This window comes from Sebastes umbrosus, chromosome 11 (genome assembly GCF_015220745.1).
Source record: "Sebastes umbrosus isolate fSebUmb1 chromosome 11, fSebUmb1.pri, whole genome shotgun sequence".
Lineage (NCBI taxonomy): Eukaryota > Metazoa > Chordata > Actinopteri > Perciformes > Sebastidae > Sebastes > Sebastes umbrosus.
Genome location: NC_051279.1, coordinates 9,419,305 through 9,437,582, shown reverse-complemented (window position 1 = coordinate 9,437,582; position 18,278 = coordinate 9,419,305). Strand labels below are relative to the sequence as shown.

The window sequence follows — 18,278 nt, the reverse complement described above, 5'->3', positions numbered from 1 at the left end:
TTAAATTTACGTCTTTAATCTTGTAAATTCTGAGTTGTTTCTCGGAATATTGCCCCCTTTCCGAAGCTCGGTAATTTAATTTTATGTATTTTGGTATCTACATTAGCCCTAATTCTCCATCTGAGAACCTCGAGGAGTGCCAGAGATTTTTTTGGTCTGTGTAGGAGCTGACTTATTCTGCCAAGTGCGTAGCTAAGCAGCAGTTAATAACTACCAGATAGGTTCTGGTCAGTAAATCATGTTAGCGTCTCATGTAACATCTGTTGAAATGTTGTAGATTGCTAAATATCACATTCTGAGCAGTCGGGCTCATCAAAGCACCTCATTCCCAGCTCAGCTGTGCAGACTGTTCATTCACAGCATTTGCGTGCAGAGTGGTATGGATTCTTCCCACCATTTCAACTATGTGAACTCTACTCATCACCTTCAAATTTCCCCTTCACATGGAACTGTCCCATTTACTGGATATTTTGCCTGCTTTTTTCCAGCAATCCCTTTAATTGATATCACATGTCTGATGAGTAAATTATTTAAATCCTAAATGACATTTGTTATGGCTGCACTATTACATCAGATGGAGTCTTGTAACATCTTTTGATTCACATATCACTGTGGATGCACTATGTTTGTATATTTGCGTAGCCGTGCTTGTTAATTTGCCGTGCTCTAATTCATTACAGACGATGAGCGACAGGCCGTTCATCCAGAAACTGTTCCGTCCCCTTTCACCTGAAGGCAACGTGCACACACTTGGCGACCTGCTGAAAGAGACGTACCCAGCGGCTTTACCAAACGACGGTAGGTCTGCACACACACACGCACAGTGACAGAGGGTTAAAGTACTGCATCTTAACTTCAGTTTCCTGATAATGAACAGCATCATCTTAAATAATATTGTAGCACTGCCACCCCATATAAAGGGCAGAAGAGCTGGTTTGGCACTGGAAAACTTCAAAAGGGATGTTAAAGAACCAGTTTGATGAGCAGTAGTGCAAAAAAAGTGGCATTTATTAACAAAAAGTTAACTGAAACAAAGTGCAAAAATTAAACCCAGAAATTCAACAAAACTACATCTAAAACAAGTCAAAAGAACACCAAACAACAGAAAGCTGCAGCCTCACAGCAAGCTGCCACCTCCTTCCCCCCCTCTTACTGCAGTGAATGGGATTTTATCTTCTCAGCCTCACCTAACCGGAACCTACCACCTGACCAGGTAAGTGTAGGGTGAGCTACGCTGAGCAAGCATCTAAATTCACACAGAATAATGAACAGACCATTAATACACAATCTCTAAGTTACTGCTGACATCTCAATCTATCTAGGGACACTCACACATACCAATGAGCCCATCAAACATTATAGAATATCACTTACTGCAGAACTATCTCCCCTATATCATCCTATATCTTAACAGAGCCCAGCCCCTCCCCTCTAAGAGACATTGAGGCCTTTTTGCACTTTCCTTGATTTAGCTGCTGAGCAGCTGATCTACCATACTAGGCAGAACAACATAAAACAAACTAAACAAGCTTGTGTCAGTTAGTTTATACACACTACTTGACATTGTATCAAATAAACTGAATCATTGGACTGAAATCAACAATTAAGCAGACACAAAGCACTGTTAATTTTGAGGAACAGGGCCCAGTGAAAAGGGAAAAAGGCAACCTTTTTCACAAATATCTCCTACTGTGATCACAGATGATAATATTATTAATGTCATCAAGTACAATAGTACCAAAATATCACTAACACACAAGTCTGAATTATGCCAGCAGCAGCTAACGGTGAGAAGTACAGTACAAGCCACGTTTTATTATTGGTTTCCATAGCAAATATAATGTAGGCCCCCGTCATCTTCCAGAAGCGAGAGAAGAAAAGAAGCTCTCCTCTGAGGTTTATTTTATTTACACAGGCGCACGAGGCATGTCAGAGATCCACTCTCTCAGATAATACACCCAACTGGTGGCAGAACAAGTGAACAAAGCAGTGGAGGGGGGGATGATGGGCTAGAAGATAGAAAGTGAGGAGGCATGAAGAGGAAAAGAGATTCACAACAAACCTCAGATGTGATGTAAAGTCAGAGCGCTTCAACAGGAAGAGGTGAAGAAACAGATAGATGGAGGATGTTTAGTTAGTTCAATAAATGATCAAGAGTCATTTCCAAGATCAGGTTCACTTCGAGTCAAAACCAGATCCACAATCATGTCTTTCTCTATTTAAAGAAAAGCCACCAGCAGTGCATGCTGGTTGTCTCTTGTCTCCACGTAGCGCAGGCTCTGTTTGTATCGGCACATTTTTTTCCACTGCTTTTATCGTTGATTGTATTTTCTACTTTTATTCTTAACGTCTGTGCTTTTAACTATTGTCTGCCAGGGAACTACAGATGAAAATGAGCCTTTCCGGCATATTTTCAGAAATATTATTGATATTTACTGTATCTGCAAATAAAGTAATAAACTAAAAAAAAACATTTTCAAATGTTAAAATGCATTTTAGGGGTTTAGGGATGAGCAGGTAGATAAATCAATCTGCAGAATCTCTGTATTTTATCGTTAATGTCCAGGTTTTGCAAGATTTCTGCTGACACCTCAATACAATGGATTTTTATTATCCTGCTTTTAATTATTTTATTTTATTTATTTGTACATATATATTATAAAAAAAATAAAATAAAAAAAGTGACAGGGGATCCAGAATCTGTAGGCATATATAGCCAACCTCCCTGTAATTATTAACTATATACAGAACATAAATGGATGAAAAAAATAAACGCTCATAAATGCAGACAAAATAAAGGACAGTAAGTGACACAAAATGAACAGATCAGTGCAGCACCAAGCAACTAACAATATTCATACTGTAAAAATATATGTATATAATCTTTCAACATCTAATGCTCTTAAATAGACCGCGGTGCTTTGGCAGAATAAACAAAACTGGATCAGTAACACACATATACCGTACATTACACCATATATTATCCATTAGACAGTAGGCCAAACCTTTAAATATACATATGGACAGCAGGTTTGGCATATAAGCCCTGTGTGCTCTCGTGGCATACGGTTGAGCTGCAGCTGTGGCGGAGGTGTGGTGATGATGAAAGAAGAGATGAGAGGAGAGAGAGAGAGGGCGAGCGGCAGTCTAAACAGGCCGTGTCTGCAGAGGAGGAGAGAGGAAGTAGATAAGGAGACAATAGTGTGTTAGGACAGAGGTCCCGCAGGAGACTCACCTGCATGGAGGAGACAAAACCATTAACCATTTGTTTGATTTGCAGGTCCAAAGACATTTACATGTCCACATGCACCAACAATTAGTGTTTGGTTCCATTAGTGCAGGTGGTAAAAATACCTGGATATACTAAAGCTCACAAATCTCTTCTCTCTCCTTGCATTTTTTTTATTAATAATGTGCAAAACATCCAGGTAGCAGGCTTCTCATTTTTAGCTGGTCCCGACCATCGCTTTACTTTATTATCCCACACGGGGAAATTCACACACATTAAACACCATAAGACACATTAAGACTGAGACAGAATAAACAATAAAGTCAAATAAAGTCAAATAAAGTAAAAACAGTCATCCACTTTAAAATCAAATTGCATATAAAAGTGCAAGTGACCAGCTAGGTGACCTGTTGATGAAGCTGCATGTTATACAGGCTGATGGTTTGAGGACTAAAAGAGTTCTTGTATCTACTATTTTATAGTCAGGTTGCTGCTGCAACTGAAATTAGAGAGAAAGGGAACGGGATGGGTACTATCAGAGACAGTTCAGAAAGTAGACAGTGCACCGAGAATCAGCTTCCTGTATGTGTGCCACGTGGGTTTGGCCACTGCCCCGCCCCTTTAGGACACTAGCGGTATGTCCCGAGTCTATTAACTCCAATGGGAGAAGTGAACTCAGATTATGATTGATTCTTTCGCCCCATAGTCACCAAAGCAAATATTGGACCCATTTTTCACGAGCCACATAAAAAATATAAATGTATTATGCAAATACAACCCATTCTGCTTTCATCCACGCCATGGATGTATTAAGAGAACTGGATACAGCATTGAAGGCGGGGCCCTCTTCATTCCTATGGAAGTTGCTCAGTGGCGCATGATGCCAAAATGTCTCGACTTCCGACCGGGAAAGTACCCGGATCTTGCTGCGATCTTCCGCATCCATTGGGCCCATTGAGCAGGCCCAGTAGCCAGCCTCGGCCTGAGTCTCATTCACATGAACGGAGGATGGGAAATAATTCTGTATTAAAAACAATTATCTGCTGAGTTACAGATGTCTTTTTCCCAATGTAAGTCTATGGGAAAAAATCTTTTTGGGCCCAATGGCATCATGTGATGAACACGGAAGTTGTAGTACCGTCGTTTGGCCGCTACTATTGGCATCACCAACCGGCACTCTTCCTGGGGGCTTGGGAGAGGTGAACACGCCATGACCACGCCCACTTAGGAGACTGGACGTGTATACCATTTCAAACCATTGGCGGTGCTTGTAATACGTCATCTTTGCTATAGAGAACTATCCTGTAACATTTTTGTTTCCAGTTTTTGTGGGATGAGGCTGTTTCTTGGTCAACGCCTATGATTTTTCCCGGTATCCTGATTTGTCGTTGCAGTCTGGCTTTGTCCTGTTTGCCAAACACAGATAAGATCAAAAGACAGAACACTCTGAAGTATACCAATGTATTTGCCCACTCAAATTAAAATCACTTCTGGCAGATCATATCGGCTGCAACTAAATTAAGTTAATGCAAGTTATTTGCCCAAAGGCTGCAATTAAAGTTGGTTGTTCTCTGGTGGAAGTGCTCTGCCAAAGACCATACATCATTGTTTTTGCAAGTTAATGGTGTGTGTATTTGTAGTTCAGCAAGGTCAACAGAGTGAGAGAGTGTTGGATAAATGCTGTTGATATTTATGGGCAAGGCTTTCAGTAAAAACAAATTGTTTCTTCCTCTCGGAAATATCAGAATCCATCCTTTGTAGAAGTCTTTGTCAGCCTTTAGTTGGTGCCAAGCATCTCCTTTGTTTTTGGCTTCAGCATGAATTACAGCCTGAACAATAACAGCTGCCGAGTACGAGGATGTTATTGGAGGATTCTAGTTTTTCTGGCACTGGTTTTTCAACCCAGTTGTTATAAATTCATCTAATTTGGGTTGTAGTTTTTGCCAAATTTTAAGGTTCACTTAAAGTTTGTGTGACTCGGTGTAGACAGCGATATCCTCTTACTGCCTCTTCCTCTTTTCCTGTTTTTTTTTCCTCCATAGTTTACCTGATCTAAGACTCGTTTTTTCCCTCTTTGATCCTCTATCTGTCTTTCAGGTGTAGTCTTCAACATCTTCCCTGTCTGCTCTAGACGTCTTTCATGTCTTTGACGTTTAAATCTCTGCTTTTCTCTGCTCTCCTCCCTCCCACTACAGTCTGCCTGCCTGGCTGATCAAGGTGAAAGTGGCCCTTTTGTCTCTTGTCGTTTGTTTGGTTTCCACCTCTTCCTCGGCTGGTAGATGAGTCGGATGATAGCCGGAGATTATGGCGGCGTGTTTGGATTAGAGAGACCGGGACGTGTGTTCAGGGACTGGGCGGGGCGGTGGTGTTTGGGGGGGTTTGCTGGTAGTATTGTTCAAGAGTTCAGAGGACTTTTTTTCCTTTTTCTGCCGGCACCCTAACATATAACAAAAAGAAAATCTGGGGTGCTCTGTGATCTTTCAAACATCAAATAAGGTTTTTCATACAATCCCCTCTTCTGTTATGTCTGAGAGAAGATTGGTGTTGACCCCTGTGGGACCCAGAAACCAGCCAGCAGCAAACAAATGGGGGTGGCTTGAATTAAGACTGAAGGGGATTCCCAAGTCATTCTCAAGCAATGGCCGAAAGGTCTGTGTGGCAGCGAGTCTGACGTTCCCTCCCTCCACGTTGCGGAAAACAAACCCAAAACAACATGTTACTGTAACCAGCGGACAGCTCTGACGTCTCCTTGAGATGTCTCAGTGTTTTTGTTTTTTTCAACCAGGTGTGTTATTGAGACACGTTTTGGCAGGAATCTGGTTTTGCTGCAGAAATCACAACCTGATGGGTGTTGCTGCCCACACATAACATACACGTAGTGACAGACAATTCTCGTAAGCAAAGCTTTTTTGTTTTATTTTCACGTTTTATCGGAGGTGAACCTAAACCCACGCACTGATGATTGTCTGGGAATGATCGCAGGAAACCCCCCACAACCCCACCCCAACCCCTCCCTCCTTTTTGAGTGACAAATCCACGCAGCGATACGTTGAACATCTAACCTCCCCTCCTCCTCCTCCTCCTCCTCATCCACCCACGTCCCCCCATCTCAGTCACATCTGTGGTACAGCCCACTCACTATTGGCAGCCTTCCCCATGCAGGCTGCATCAGGAGCCAATATAGCTTGTGCTGATCAAATGGGTAGGCTCACTTCAGAGACTGGAGGGGGAAGTGCAGGTTTCGGTGGCTGTTTTGATACAGCAGATAGTGGCTTGTGTTTCATGTGCGCAGGCGTGTGAGATGTTCACCAGACAGGGGAATTCAGAATGGCTCGAAAGCTGCCTGCTCCATGCCTCGGCCTATTGTTTATTAAAATGTGGTCAGCAGAGATCTTTGCTTTCTAATTCTATCCGAACATCTTTACAGTAAAAAAGGCGGCGAACCCTGTTAACCTTTTGGTTGAATTCAGAGAGACGTACTTCCTTTAAAATCAGAGGGAAGTTTGGAAAACATGTTGATATCCTCACTAACGCTGTGATACCTTTATGTATTTGTAATCCTGTTTAATTATTCTTCTATCAAGTAGTTGGTGTGAATCAAGAAATAGACTACTTTAATCTGGTTTCTTTTATTTTAAGTTCTCGTATGGCTACTTGTGTTGATCTTTTGTCAAAAGGTCAAAGGTTTTGCAGAAAACGGTTCTGAAACTTGAGTATCGTATCGCTCTAGTATCAATAAATGTCAAACAATACCCAGCCCTGGTTCCAGGATGTACAGACATGCAGTAGGTGCCGTATGTACAGAAATAACAATATTATTACATTATGAAGAAACAGAAATACAATATTAAGTAAATTTAAAAGTAAAAATATGCAATCGCAATTAATTGAAAATTAATCACACATTTTTAGGTGTTCAAAATGTACCTTAAAGGGAGATTTGTCAGGTATTTAATAATTATTATGTGTAATAAGTTCCAGACAAAGCCAGACTGCCTTCTTCATTGTTGGGCATTACACAAATTAAGAGAAATTTAACAAATGATGTGCTAGTTAGTTGTAAAAATACACTAGAAGATTAGAAAATAATGGTGCATCACTACCTTTAACTTGCACTCACCAGTACTGGTGGTGTATTTCTTTTATATCTACAGTTGGTATCGAATTTCAATTTCAGTCACGGTCAAAATTATCAACATAAAACGACTATTAGGCTCGTTTTGTCTTGTGTTATCGTCTCAGTTCTGTCGAAGAAGTATTTTTATAGTGTTCCATAGTATTTGATAGTATCGGGTGACTGTGGAGAGCTGTGGACAAGTTTATACGGGAGCATAAACAAAATACAAAAGTTTGGATGCAGTTTTCAGCCAGTAGTAACACTGGTTTGGTGGGGGCGTGCAAGCAAAATGTTGCTGCATGCAAGATGTGAGCTGCAAAATGTTGCTGAAATACGCTTTTGAGCAGCTCTGCTCACATCCCTCGCACTGGCAGCGCGAGTGCTTTCAATGAAACTGTCGGCTGTCGATCGACAGACGGTTTATTGGCAACAATTTTAACAACTGATTAATAATTAAGATTATATGAAGAAAAAATGCCGAATATTAGCTGGTGCCAGCCTCTCAAATTTGAGGATTTGTTTCTTTCTTCTCCTGTTATATAATTGTATTTGAATATATTTAGGTTTTGGATTGAAAAAACAATGAATTTGAAGATGAAGGGCTTTTGTTGACTGACTAATTGATTTATCCACAGAAATAATAAGTAAATGAATCAATAATGGAAATAATTGGTGCCTTAACAGTTTATCTCTCTCACAATGCTGCTTGCCGGTTGTACTGACCACCAGTCAGTCATTCAGTATTTTTGTCCAGCAGTCAGTCAGACTGTGTGTTTGGCTCCGAGGAGAGTGCAGCATTGCGGTCTTCCTAAATAGTGGTTGGCTTCGCTCCGCTGACAAAACATGTCGTCTTGGCCGGCGGTCGTGTACTACTCAACCACAGGGTGTGTGTGTGTCTGTGTGTGTGTGTGTGTGTGTGTGTGTGTGTGTTTCTGTCTGTTAGCGGACAAATCAGCCCATTTTTATTCAAACTGTGGCTTCTAATTTGCAATGCAAGCAAGTTATTAATAATTTCATTGTGGGAAGAACTGGCTCCATGTCTGTTCTCATCAGCTGGTGATGTTTGGATTTTCTAATGAGCAACTTTCACTTAAATATGTCATAAAATAGATTTATTTACGTATTATATTAATATGTAATAACTTGATCTAAATCCAGTAAAGGTTTTCTGGTTAGAGGTCATAATCAGAGCTGTTTAACTTGGTTGAAACAGTGAAATCTCAAGTCTCGTGAGTTTTTTTTCAGTGGCAGGTCAAAGCTCACAGTATTGAAGAATTAAACCGCATTGCGTGGTTTCAGTAAAGAAGCCCTGAACCCATGTCCCTTTAATTTGATATCTTGACAAAACGAGTGATCATAAATGAGCATTTACTTAAAGTTACTGTGAGGAACTTTTAACTGGTTATTAAACAGTCTCAATGTAATACGGATGCCTCTATATGACCCACATCAGTAAACGAGACCATCAGCGAGAAGATCGGCCATTTCTATATCGTTATTCTTAATGCTTGTCATCTGCGTTGTCGAGTCGGATTCTGGTGAAATCAGATGAAATCATGTAGGTTCAACAGAAACTCCTTCAGCTCAGACTCCAGCAGGACCTCCAGCAGGGCCTCCAGCAGGGCCTCCAGCAGGGCCTCCAGCAGGGCCTCCAGCAGGGCCTCCAGCAGCGACCAGCGCAGACAGACCCAGATCCGGCTTCACTGACACCTTTGACCTGCAGTCAGAGCTCCGGCGGGAAGTGGAGAGCTCTGCGTCGCTGCTCTGCCGGGCCCCTCTGGGAGCCACCACCAACACCACGCTGCTGGAGGCCCAGGCCGTATTGCTTGGCCCACTGGAGGGAAGGGAGGCACGGGAGAACCAGAATCGGGACTGTGCAGGGCAGACTGTCAGATCTTGCTGCAGTAAAATGAGAGGTTGGCTAAAGGGACTCTACCGCATTTGTCCACAGGGACCGCCAAAATAAATGCAAAATTAAAATTCCTCGTAGTAGCTTTAAATAAATATACGAAAAGCAGAACTTGAAACCACAGTCAGCAATGTCGTGAAATTTAATGTTTAAACGTAGTGAAGTTTAATCATGACAGAACACGCCTTCACAATAAAAGATAATTGTGGCTGATCTCGAAATAACAGGATAATAACAATAGACTGTTTATTTAACACACAAGAAACCTGATAATGTAAATATTTGTCCAGAGCTCATCTCTCTCCCGGATATCGGTTATGTTCATTCACTGTTTGTTGGCTTCAAATGCAGCTGTTCCTGCTGTTAACGGTCAACAATTTGATGCTTTAATGAATCACAGAACTGAGCATTAGTCAAAGTGGGAAAACACCTCTGTGAATTTCTAGTCCTGCATAATTATTGTCTTCTTTCACATGACAAATCTGCTGATGATTGTTGTACCTGTACTTTTGGGTTGTCCCAAGGGGAATCAAGTTTTTTCTGTAAGGGTGTAAAATGAGCGGTTACGTTACTCATTTATGTAATTGTCAATTCACTCCGAGAAAAGGTGGCAAGTATCCTTTGTGCCCACAGAAATACTAGATTCTACCTTTCGTGTTTTTCGTAAAACTTTTGTCTTATTTTGGTGAATACACATCTTCAAAACTCCACACCTTCAATTTGTAACGTAGGCTTTACAGCAAACGCTGCGTTAAGTGTCCAAGCTGAGGCAGAAATAACCCTCATGACATCATCTGACAGACCAACTGTTTTCTCACTGTTTTCTGAAGTTTAGTCATACTCATACTTGATGTGTAAGATTGGTATTTAAAAAATTATGTAAAAAAAAGTACAACAGTATGATTCTTGTAGATCTGTTTTAGAGAGTTTTAAATGCTGATTGCACTTATAGTATACTCTATAGCAGTCATTCCTGTGGGTCGCAGGAGATTTTATTAGAGTCGCCAAATAGATTTGATGAATTTCTTCCATATTCTTATTTAACATTTATATCTGCAGTGCACCTTTGAGCCACGTGCGGGAGCCTGAATGTCCGTATTGTTCTGATGATTGTAGCCTTGGATTTAATATGAAAGGCTAGCGTACATTCTGTTTGTCTTACTGATGAGAGGGAAAAAAAAAACGAGAGCCTGTTAACGTTCGTGTCCCATGTGAAACTAAAAGTATCATTTACTTTTTTTGTCACGTCAATCGTTAGTCACGTGACTCGTCGGTATCGTCAAAAACGGAAACTAAAGATATTTTGAAAGGACACTATGCATGTATGGAGCGTATACTGACACGCAGTCCCTGGTCCGTCCAAAAGTAACACAAGAGGGGTACCCCGTGCATCGGTCTCCAATGCTGAGGGGCACTGACCAAGTGGCGGTATTTGACGAGTTGGGAGTGAGAATGTGTTGATATATGTTTTAATAAGTTGTGATTTATTAAACGTATATCTCTTCGAAATGACTGGTTTACCTGTTTAAGATAATATAAGGCGATGCAGAAATGGCAGTAAAAGTGGTCAGGAACATTCATTTACACACAAATTTGCTCTTCTCACGATTTATCGATTGGGTCACGATGGTTTGTCATTTTAGAAAAGTGAGTCCACAGAAAAAGACATTGAGGAAACGCTGCTCTGTAGCATCTCCCAAAGTTCAGTGTCTTTGGACACATTTCTGTTGCATTGTGTTGCCTTCAAGTCATGTCAGAAATGTCAGAATTAAGTTGGATCACACATGAACCAGCTAACAAAGTAGTTCGATGGGAGGTGGCGTGTGAGGGACTTGAATGTTTGTCTTTAACATTACTGGAAATGGGAGGAGCCGCTCTATTTCCAACTGATAACTCAAACCTAACATCTGTCTGCCAAGTTTTTGTGAGAAAAAAAAACAGCCTTTTTTTTTTTTCTCTGCTTGCTCAAATTTGGGGCTTAATAAGTCTCAGCTGTTCTGAGGTCGCAGACATTAACAACGTGTTTACTACAGGAATTCATACCGACGATGACGACAAAAATCCGATAAATGTGATGATCTACAGTAATATAAATTTGAGTGAGTATGTGTTTGGGGGCGTTGCCCATTGTGAATTCCCCCCATTTCTCATAATGAGACTGTAAGAATACACCTACTCCACCCACGTATGCCTGCCTGTTGCCAAGCAACACCGGGGCTAAAAGTTAGAGATGAAACACCAGAAACACCACCCAGAAATGGAGTGTGTGTGGGTGCGTGTGTCTGTGTGTGTGTGTGTGAACCAGAGAAAGTGTGTTCTCATTATTGCTGTCATATAGGCAGAATCACACCTTTTACTTTCTGTGCTTCTGAGCATTTTCTCAGGATTTCACTCAAGTTGACCTCGGTGTTTATCGGCTCATTTGAACTCATCATCTGTTACACTTTCACATAATAATTTTAAAATATGTTAATATTTGTGCTGTTTTGTGGATTTTAAAAAACAAATCCAGTTCACCTTGAATTTTGCAGCATTGCTTATTATTATTATTATTTTTTTTTACATCTGATTTGCTTTCTTTACATTCACATCAAATACCAAAAAATCTGTTTCTTCTTTGTTTAAAAAACAGAAATTGAAATTAGTTATTTCAGTGCTTACACTTTAATTGAAGGTCCTACTCTGTTCAGTATACTTCAACTAATAACCATGCTTTTACATTGACTGTTTTTTTTTCTCTGCCCTTTAGTGCTGCCTTCATTTGTTTCATCATTTCCCTCTTTCAAAGTTCATGTAACGCTCCTGCTCTTCTTACAGTTCACACTCCTAAACTCTCAGATATCTTTGTTCAAAATATTCAGTCTCTAGTCTCTGACTCGAAACGGCCTTAGATATTCATAACGCTTCAAAACACATAACAAGATACTGACTCCCGTCAGTCGAGAGGAAATGGCATCAGTACAGTGATAGCTCGAATTTTAGCTGGTGTATTTTTTTTTTTCAAGCTTGTGGCTCAGTGGTTTTAGTGCAGTAAACCAACAATGCAAATTAGTACTGCACCTTGACTCCTCAATCGTCTCAACTCTTTCAACAGTTCTTAGTTAAGAATAAATTTAGAGAGTAAATTTAAGACAGAATGTTCTTTTTTTTCAATCCACCAGCACCAAAATAATTGTTACACATTTATTTTGTTTTGAATCTTTTTTTTTTTTTTTTTTTTTTTTTTAATTCTTTAAATGGACTGGTTTACTCCATGCATGGCATGTACCTTGTGGCAAATCACACAGTTAAGGTTTATTTTTTAATTCAGCAAAATAAATCAGTCCACTTTTCAACTTCTGCTTACATATCTACAGCCTGCAGTCACCAAACATCAGTTAAATCAGCTGTTAAATTAAAGTTTCCTTTTAAATCCTCCTACAGAAGCTAATCCCTTTTAGCCTCATATGATCTACTTCTGTCCCAGTACATTAAGATATCAATTCAGCTGCTAAATATTACACATTCTGGTTTATGTTGAAATCCAGCAGCCACTCTGTTATGGCTTATACATGCCAACATTTAGTTAAAAAAACCAATTGGTACAACTGATAAATTAACAATATTTACTTAATTTTCTTTTAAATTCCCACAGCTGCCAGAGGAGGCAGCCCACCTCTTACGCCCACCTCTGGCCTAAATGTGCACATCTGTAATTTTCAGAAGAAAGCCTTTGCTGAGAACATTTTTTGCATTGTTTCCTGACATTAGTTTCGTGCACGCTGCTGTTCGCCAGCCAGTCAGCAGGTGTAGGGTGGAGACACTTCTCAGACCGGCGGTTGACGCTCTGTCTCAACCGTCCTCCTGATATTACGTGGAACTATAATGTCACGCACTCGGTGGTGAATGAGCACGACCTGTGTGTGCATGTCTGTGTGTGTAAGGTCAAGAGTGATAGACGGGAAAAGGCCCATCACCTTCTTTTTCTCACGCACACATCCTGATTACATAGATAGAGTTGTCATAATTAGATAGAAGCTGAAAGCCACTTATAAATCCTAAAATATAAAAGAAATAACATAGAAATAAAAGAATATATATTTTAAACTCAACCTAACCTTAAAGCTTAAACAATATTTTTCTACCAAACAACCTGAAGACAGCTGCATTAACTGTTTTCATGTTAATGAATATGTTAAGTATAGTTTCTGTTTTACAGCCGAGCCAGACAAAACATCTGTCACCTTCCGCCCCGCTCACTGCAAAACTGCAAAAATATTTATCTTGAAACATGAATCAGTCTGGAGGTGAGATAAAATTCTTATTTGTCTTTAAACAGGTGAACGTTTGCTGAACTTTGACAGGTTTCTAGTGAAGCCAAAGTAAAATGTAAACAGAGGAAATCAGTGTTAGGTTTCTTTAAACAGACCGATTTGCATTAGAAGTTCAACTACCTCACCTGCACATTTTTCATAATAAAAATTACAATAAACAAAATAATTAGTGATTAGATTAAATTATTAATATGTATATTTTAAGTACTTTTTTATAATTTAAACTAAAAGAGGGAAACAGTCATTTAAGTCACTGTGAGTAGGAATTCACATCTGATGCTCAATACTAGAAAATGTTGATAACCTGGTCCAGGTTGTTTTTAAATGCTTCTGGCCTTTAACCTGGTTGTTAAAAAAAATTTAAATGTTTTTTAAAGGAAATTATCTTGACCTCAGCTGTTAGAGAACTGTCATATCAATTTCAGCATGAGATACCTGTGTATTTAATTGTCAAGAGCACGGAGGGAGGTCTAAATAACAATATCTGTACACCAACCAACTATTTAAATAAGTACTCTATGTAAAATATAGAAATAATACTTTTGAAAATATGTTCAACAATTATCAGGTCCTGGAAAGGTCTTAAAATGTGTGAAATTCATTATCTTAATTCAACGCCTTGGTTCTGATTACAGTAACAAGCAGCATTTTACTGCCAAATTGAATTTTAAAGGTCTTAAACATGTTGTGGTTTCTTGAAGTTCCTTCTTCTGATGCCAGAATAAACCAGTAATGTTGAATTCTGTATCCTCTAACAGGCTTTTATTTTCTAAATCTTTTTATTTATTTACTCATTATTCGTTCAACTATATTTGGGGCATTTTATGTCTCGTATTACAGTGGTTCCCAAACTGGGGCCCGGGCCCCCCCTTAGGGGGGCGCCAAAGATCACAGGGGGTGCGCCAGGATTTGTCTGCTCTGAGATTGTCAAAATTAGATTTGCAAATGTATAAGTACAATCATAATAACACACTTACTGAATAATTTATACAAAAGACTGTATATAAAACTATTTAAAAATATATATTTTTGCTACTTAGTAGGTCACATTCTGTTAAAACCCGGTATTTCCGCACAGTTGCAGATAAAGATGAGGCTAGACTAATATTATTAGTAGAATTAAAAAGCCAAAATGTATTGAAAAAAGATGGATGTAATCATTTCCGAAATTCTCAACATGTTTTTATCTAACAAAATATTCTGCTTCAATGCATATTTGTTGGCATTTAGCCTTTCAAATTTAGTTTAGTTATTCCAGCATTTAAGGACTACACTACCACAAAGTTCACAAAGTTGGAGGCCTTGACAGACACTGATTTTTTTTTCAAATCGAAGCAGCAGAGGCTGAAATATCCAGACTTTTAGTCCTTACTAATGTTAAAGCTCCAAAAACACTGGATCCTACATTTCCCATAATGCCACTCTAGTGTGTCTTTCATTTGACTCTTCCTGCTCGTGTTTTTCTGACGTTTTTACGTTAAAAGAAAGTCCTAAATCTAAGTACTGTAACTCAAAACGTGCAGGCTCCCTGAATGTCACTAAATTATCGGTGTTCTCTCTGCAAATCACACGGCTACGGAAGGTCGAGAAAGTCACTGCTTGTAACGAACGATTTGCGGTCATGGCCTCTCAGCGGTGGGCGGGGTCAGTCACAGGAGGCCATCATAGCCACACACACACATCCTGAAACTACAAACTGTCAGAGTGAAAGTTAAAAATTCGAATCCTGTCAACGACGAACACAAAAACAATCAACTGTCACTCTCTTCAAAACTGAACACATTCACACTGCTACTCTCTCTGGTTCTCACCACAGCAGTGGTATTACTATAGTGTCTGATGTGGTCTCGCTCACCTCATGTAACCATCTCTTTTCCTCTTTTCTCTCCACCATGCCTCCATCTTTGTCTTTTTATCTTTTCTTTAATCTCTCTTTTTTTGACGTTCATTTTCTACCTCTTTCCTCTTTACATGCTCTTGCCTTTCCTCCTCTCTTTTTCTTCTTTCCTTTCCTTCCCTCTGCTGTTTTTGAACTTACTCATTTCCTCCTCTTCTCTCTACCATTTTTAAAGTCTTAATTGTCTCTCATCTCCTTTTTGTTCTTATTTGCTCTTCTTTCTTTCTTTCTTTCTTTTCCTCGCTTTCTTTTTTCTATCTTTTCCTCCTTTTTTCCATATCACTCTCTTTCCCTCCAATCCTCTCTATTTCTGTGCTGTCTTTTTGTCTACCGTCTCTTCATTCTTCAATCCTTTCTTCTCTCCCATTTTATGCTTTTTCTAATCTAAATAATAATAATAAAAAAAAAAACAGTGGGCTACCTCAGGGGTCTGAAAAGTGAAGCCAATGCTGAAGTGCTTTAAACTTGCATTCTTTCTAATAGCCAGCAGGGGGCGACTCTTCTGGTTGCAAAAAGAAGTCTGATTGTATAGAAGTCTATGAGAAAATGACCCTACTTCTCACTTGATTTATTACCTCAGTAAACATTGTAAACATGAGTTTACGGTCTCAATCGCTAGTTTCAAGACTTCTTCAGTACAGCATGATGTTCATTTAGTAAATTATGGTCCCATTCAGAGTCAAATAAACCGTAAAGCAGGGGATGCTTTAGGGCTTGTTTACCTTGTGATTGACAGGTCGCTACCACGGTGTTGTCCGGTCTGGGCGTTGTCCATGTTTTCGTCTTAGAACTTTTTACCCTTTCACCGTCTTTTTTCAGTTCATGAAAGTTAATTATAACCTTTTTGGTCACCTTAAAATGTCTGGCTGCAAAAAAACATGGCGATGGCTAAAATGCCAAACTCAAGGCTTCAAAACAGTAGTCCACAAACCAATGGTGGACGCCACGGTGACTACGTCCACTTCTAGTCTATGAAAAAAATGAATAATTAACAGTAAAATAATAATAATTTAAAGTGCTTCAAGTAAAATGGAGAGAAACATGAAAATGTACTCAAATAATGAGATAAGAGAAAAATATAAAAGAACAGAAAACAGAATAAACTAGAAGGGCACTCAAAGAGGTGCAGACCTCTGCCAAGGCCTTTTCCATAAGTGAAAATTTGGATCTGCTCCAAAATGTAATTGGTTCTTCTTTGGCCCACGCTTCACCCTTCCACCAAGTTTCATGAAAATTGGGCCTGTATTGTCTCCGTAATCCTGCTGACAATCAAACAAACAAACCAACAAACCGAAAGGAAAACATAGCAAACAAGAAAACATGACGCAGCATAGTTAAGCTGTTTGAATTAGAAGTAGGCCTTCCCGTAAAAGTGAGTTTTAAGAAATTATTTAAAAGATGCTACTAGCTAATTATCATTAAATCAATTGTCCCTCCCTCCTCTCTCTCTCTCCATCCAGGTGAGCAGAAGCGTAACCAGGTGGTGATTCACGGTATCGAACCGCTGCTGGAGACGCCTCTGCAGTGGCTCAGCGAACACCTCAGCCACCCCGACAACTTCCTGCACATCTGCGTCATTCCCGTCCCCTCTGACTGAGGCCACGCCTACCGCACCTCACTGTCACCGTGACGACCGACCAGCCGACCCGCCAGCCGGCTGGGTAACTCCGGAAGCGGTAGCGCTAAACGGTGGGAACTCTGAACTAACAGACTCTTTAACAAGAAGAGCAGAATCTTATTGATGAAGATGAACAAAAGGATGTGAAGGAGGTAGTTAACAAACCTCCGGTTCCATCTTGTTGTCTATTTATATTTCTACTTCTCCTACCACCACCACCACTACTACCACAGTACTCCTCCTTTCCCCTCAGAAAACTTGTTTATAGGACGAAAGGATGAGAAGATCTTCTCATCCTCCTCTGGCTGAATGAGCAGCTCCTCTTCGAACAAACAAACATCTCCATGGGAGGAGAGGAGGTGAACGGATCCCTCGTTTTTCCATCCTGCCATACATCTTTCCTCCTTGTCTAGTCCAAGATAAAGACTGACCTGTCGACAGGGAGACACGATTGTTTGGGATTTGGGGAGAGGCGTATCTAGTCCTGCTGAAGTTGCCTTAGTTGCCACGTACATGCATTTTCACCGCCATCCTCGTCGTCCCTGCAGAAAACGTCTGGACACACACTGAGTTTACATCACAGCCTGCAAACATTTTATATTGTCATCTCCAAAAACTCTCCAGGAACTTCTGGTGCTCTGTTTTTGACTTTTCTTACAGAAGATTTCTTGTTGGTTAGGATGAGCTGTTTTGGAGCTCTGAGGGCAGTGACCGACACGTTTGATTTCCAATGATCCCAGCACACCAGAGGCTTGTACTACAAAGCAGGATTTGCGGTTAGCGAGGTAACTTCAGGGTTAACTCTGGGTTTTCAGTCCTACGACGGTGGTTCACTTCTTACTGGGGTAGATCGCCATGGTAACTTATGCTGAACACATAACCTGCTCCGGAGCAGGTTATGTGTTCGAGATAAGAGATCAACTCGTATAAAGCACACGCCTACTGGCCAATCAGAGCTCGATGTGCAGATCATATGATAATATTACACAAATACGAAGAAGTTAAAGTCATAATCCAGGCTAAAAGCAACACAGTTTAAACTAACAAGTGCAGGAAGGACAGCTGGCTGTATACTGTAGGTGCTTACCACTTTGAACCATGTTTTTATATTTATTTGTTTTACTTGCTCTCAAGTATGTTTCACACCGCCAGAGTTGTGGACGCAGCTGAAAGAAGGCTGAAAAAGTCATAAAAG

General features: G+C 40.1%; 1 protein-coding gene across 4 annotated transcripts in view; it reads left to right on the top strand.

The window, feature by feature from the left end:
• atg5 (ATG5 autophagy related 5 homolog (S. cerevisiae)) overlaps nt 1-17,985 on the top strand; it is a 41,605-nt gene extending 23,620 nt beyond the window's left edge. For all 4 annotated transcript variants that reach the window (XM_037784152.1, XM_037784153.1, XM_037784154.1 and 1 more), the window contains exons 7-8: nt 681-798; nt 16,926-17,985. In XM_037784152.1, the coding sequence (XP_037640080.1) occupies nt 681-798; nt 16,926-17,062 (255 nt within the window). In that variant the 3' untranslated portion in view covers nt 17,063-17,985. The remainder of the gene's footprint in view (nt 1-680; nt 799-16,925) is intronic.
• Nucleotides 17,986-18,278: the final 293 nt, after the last annotated feature.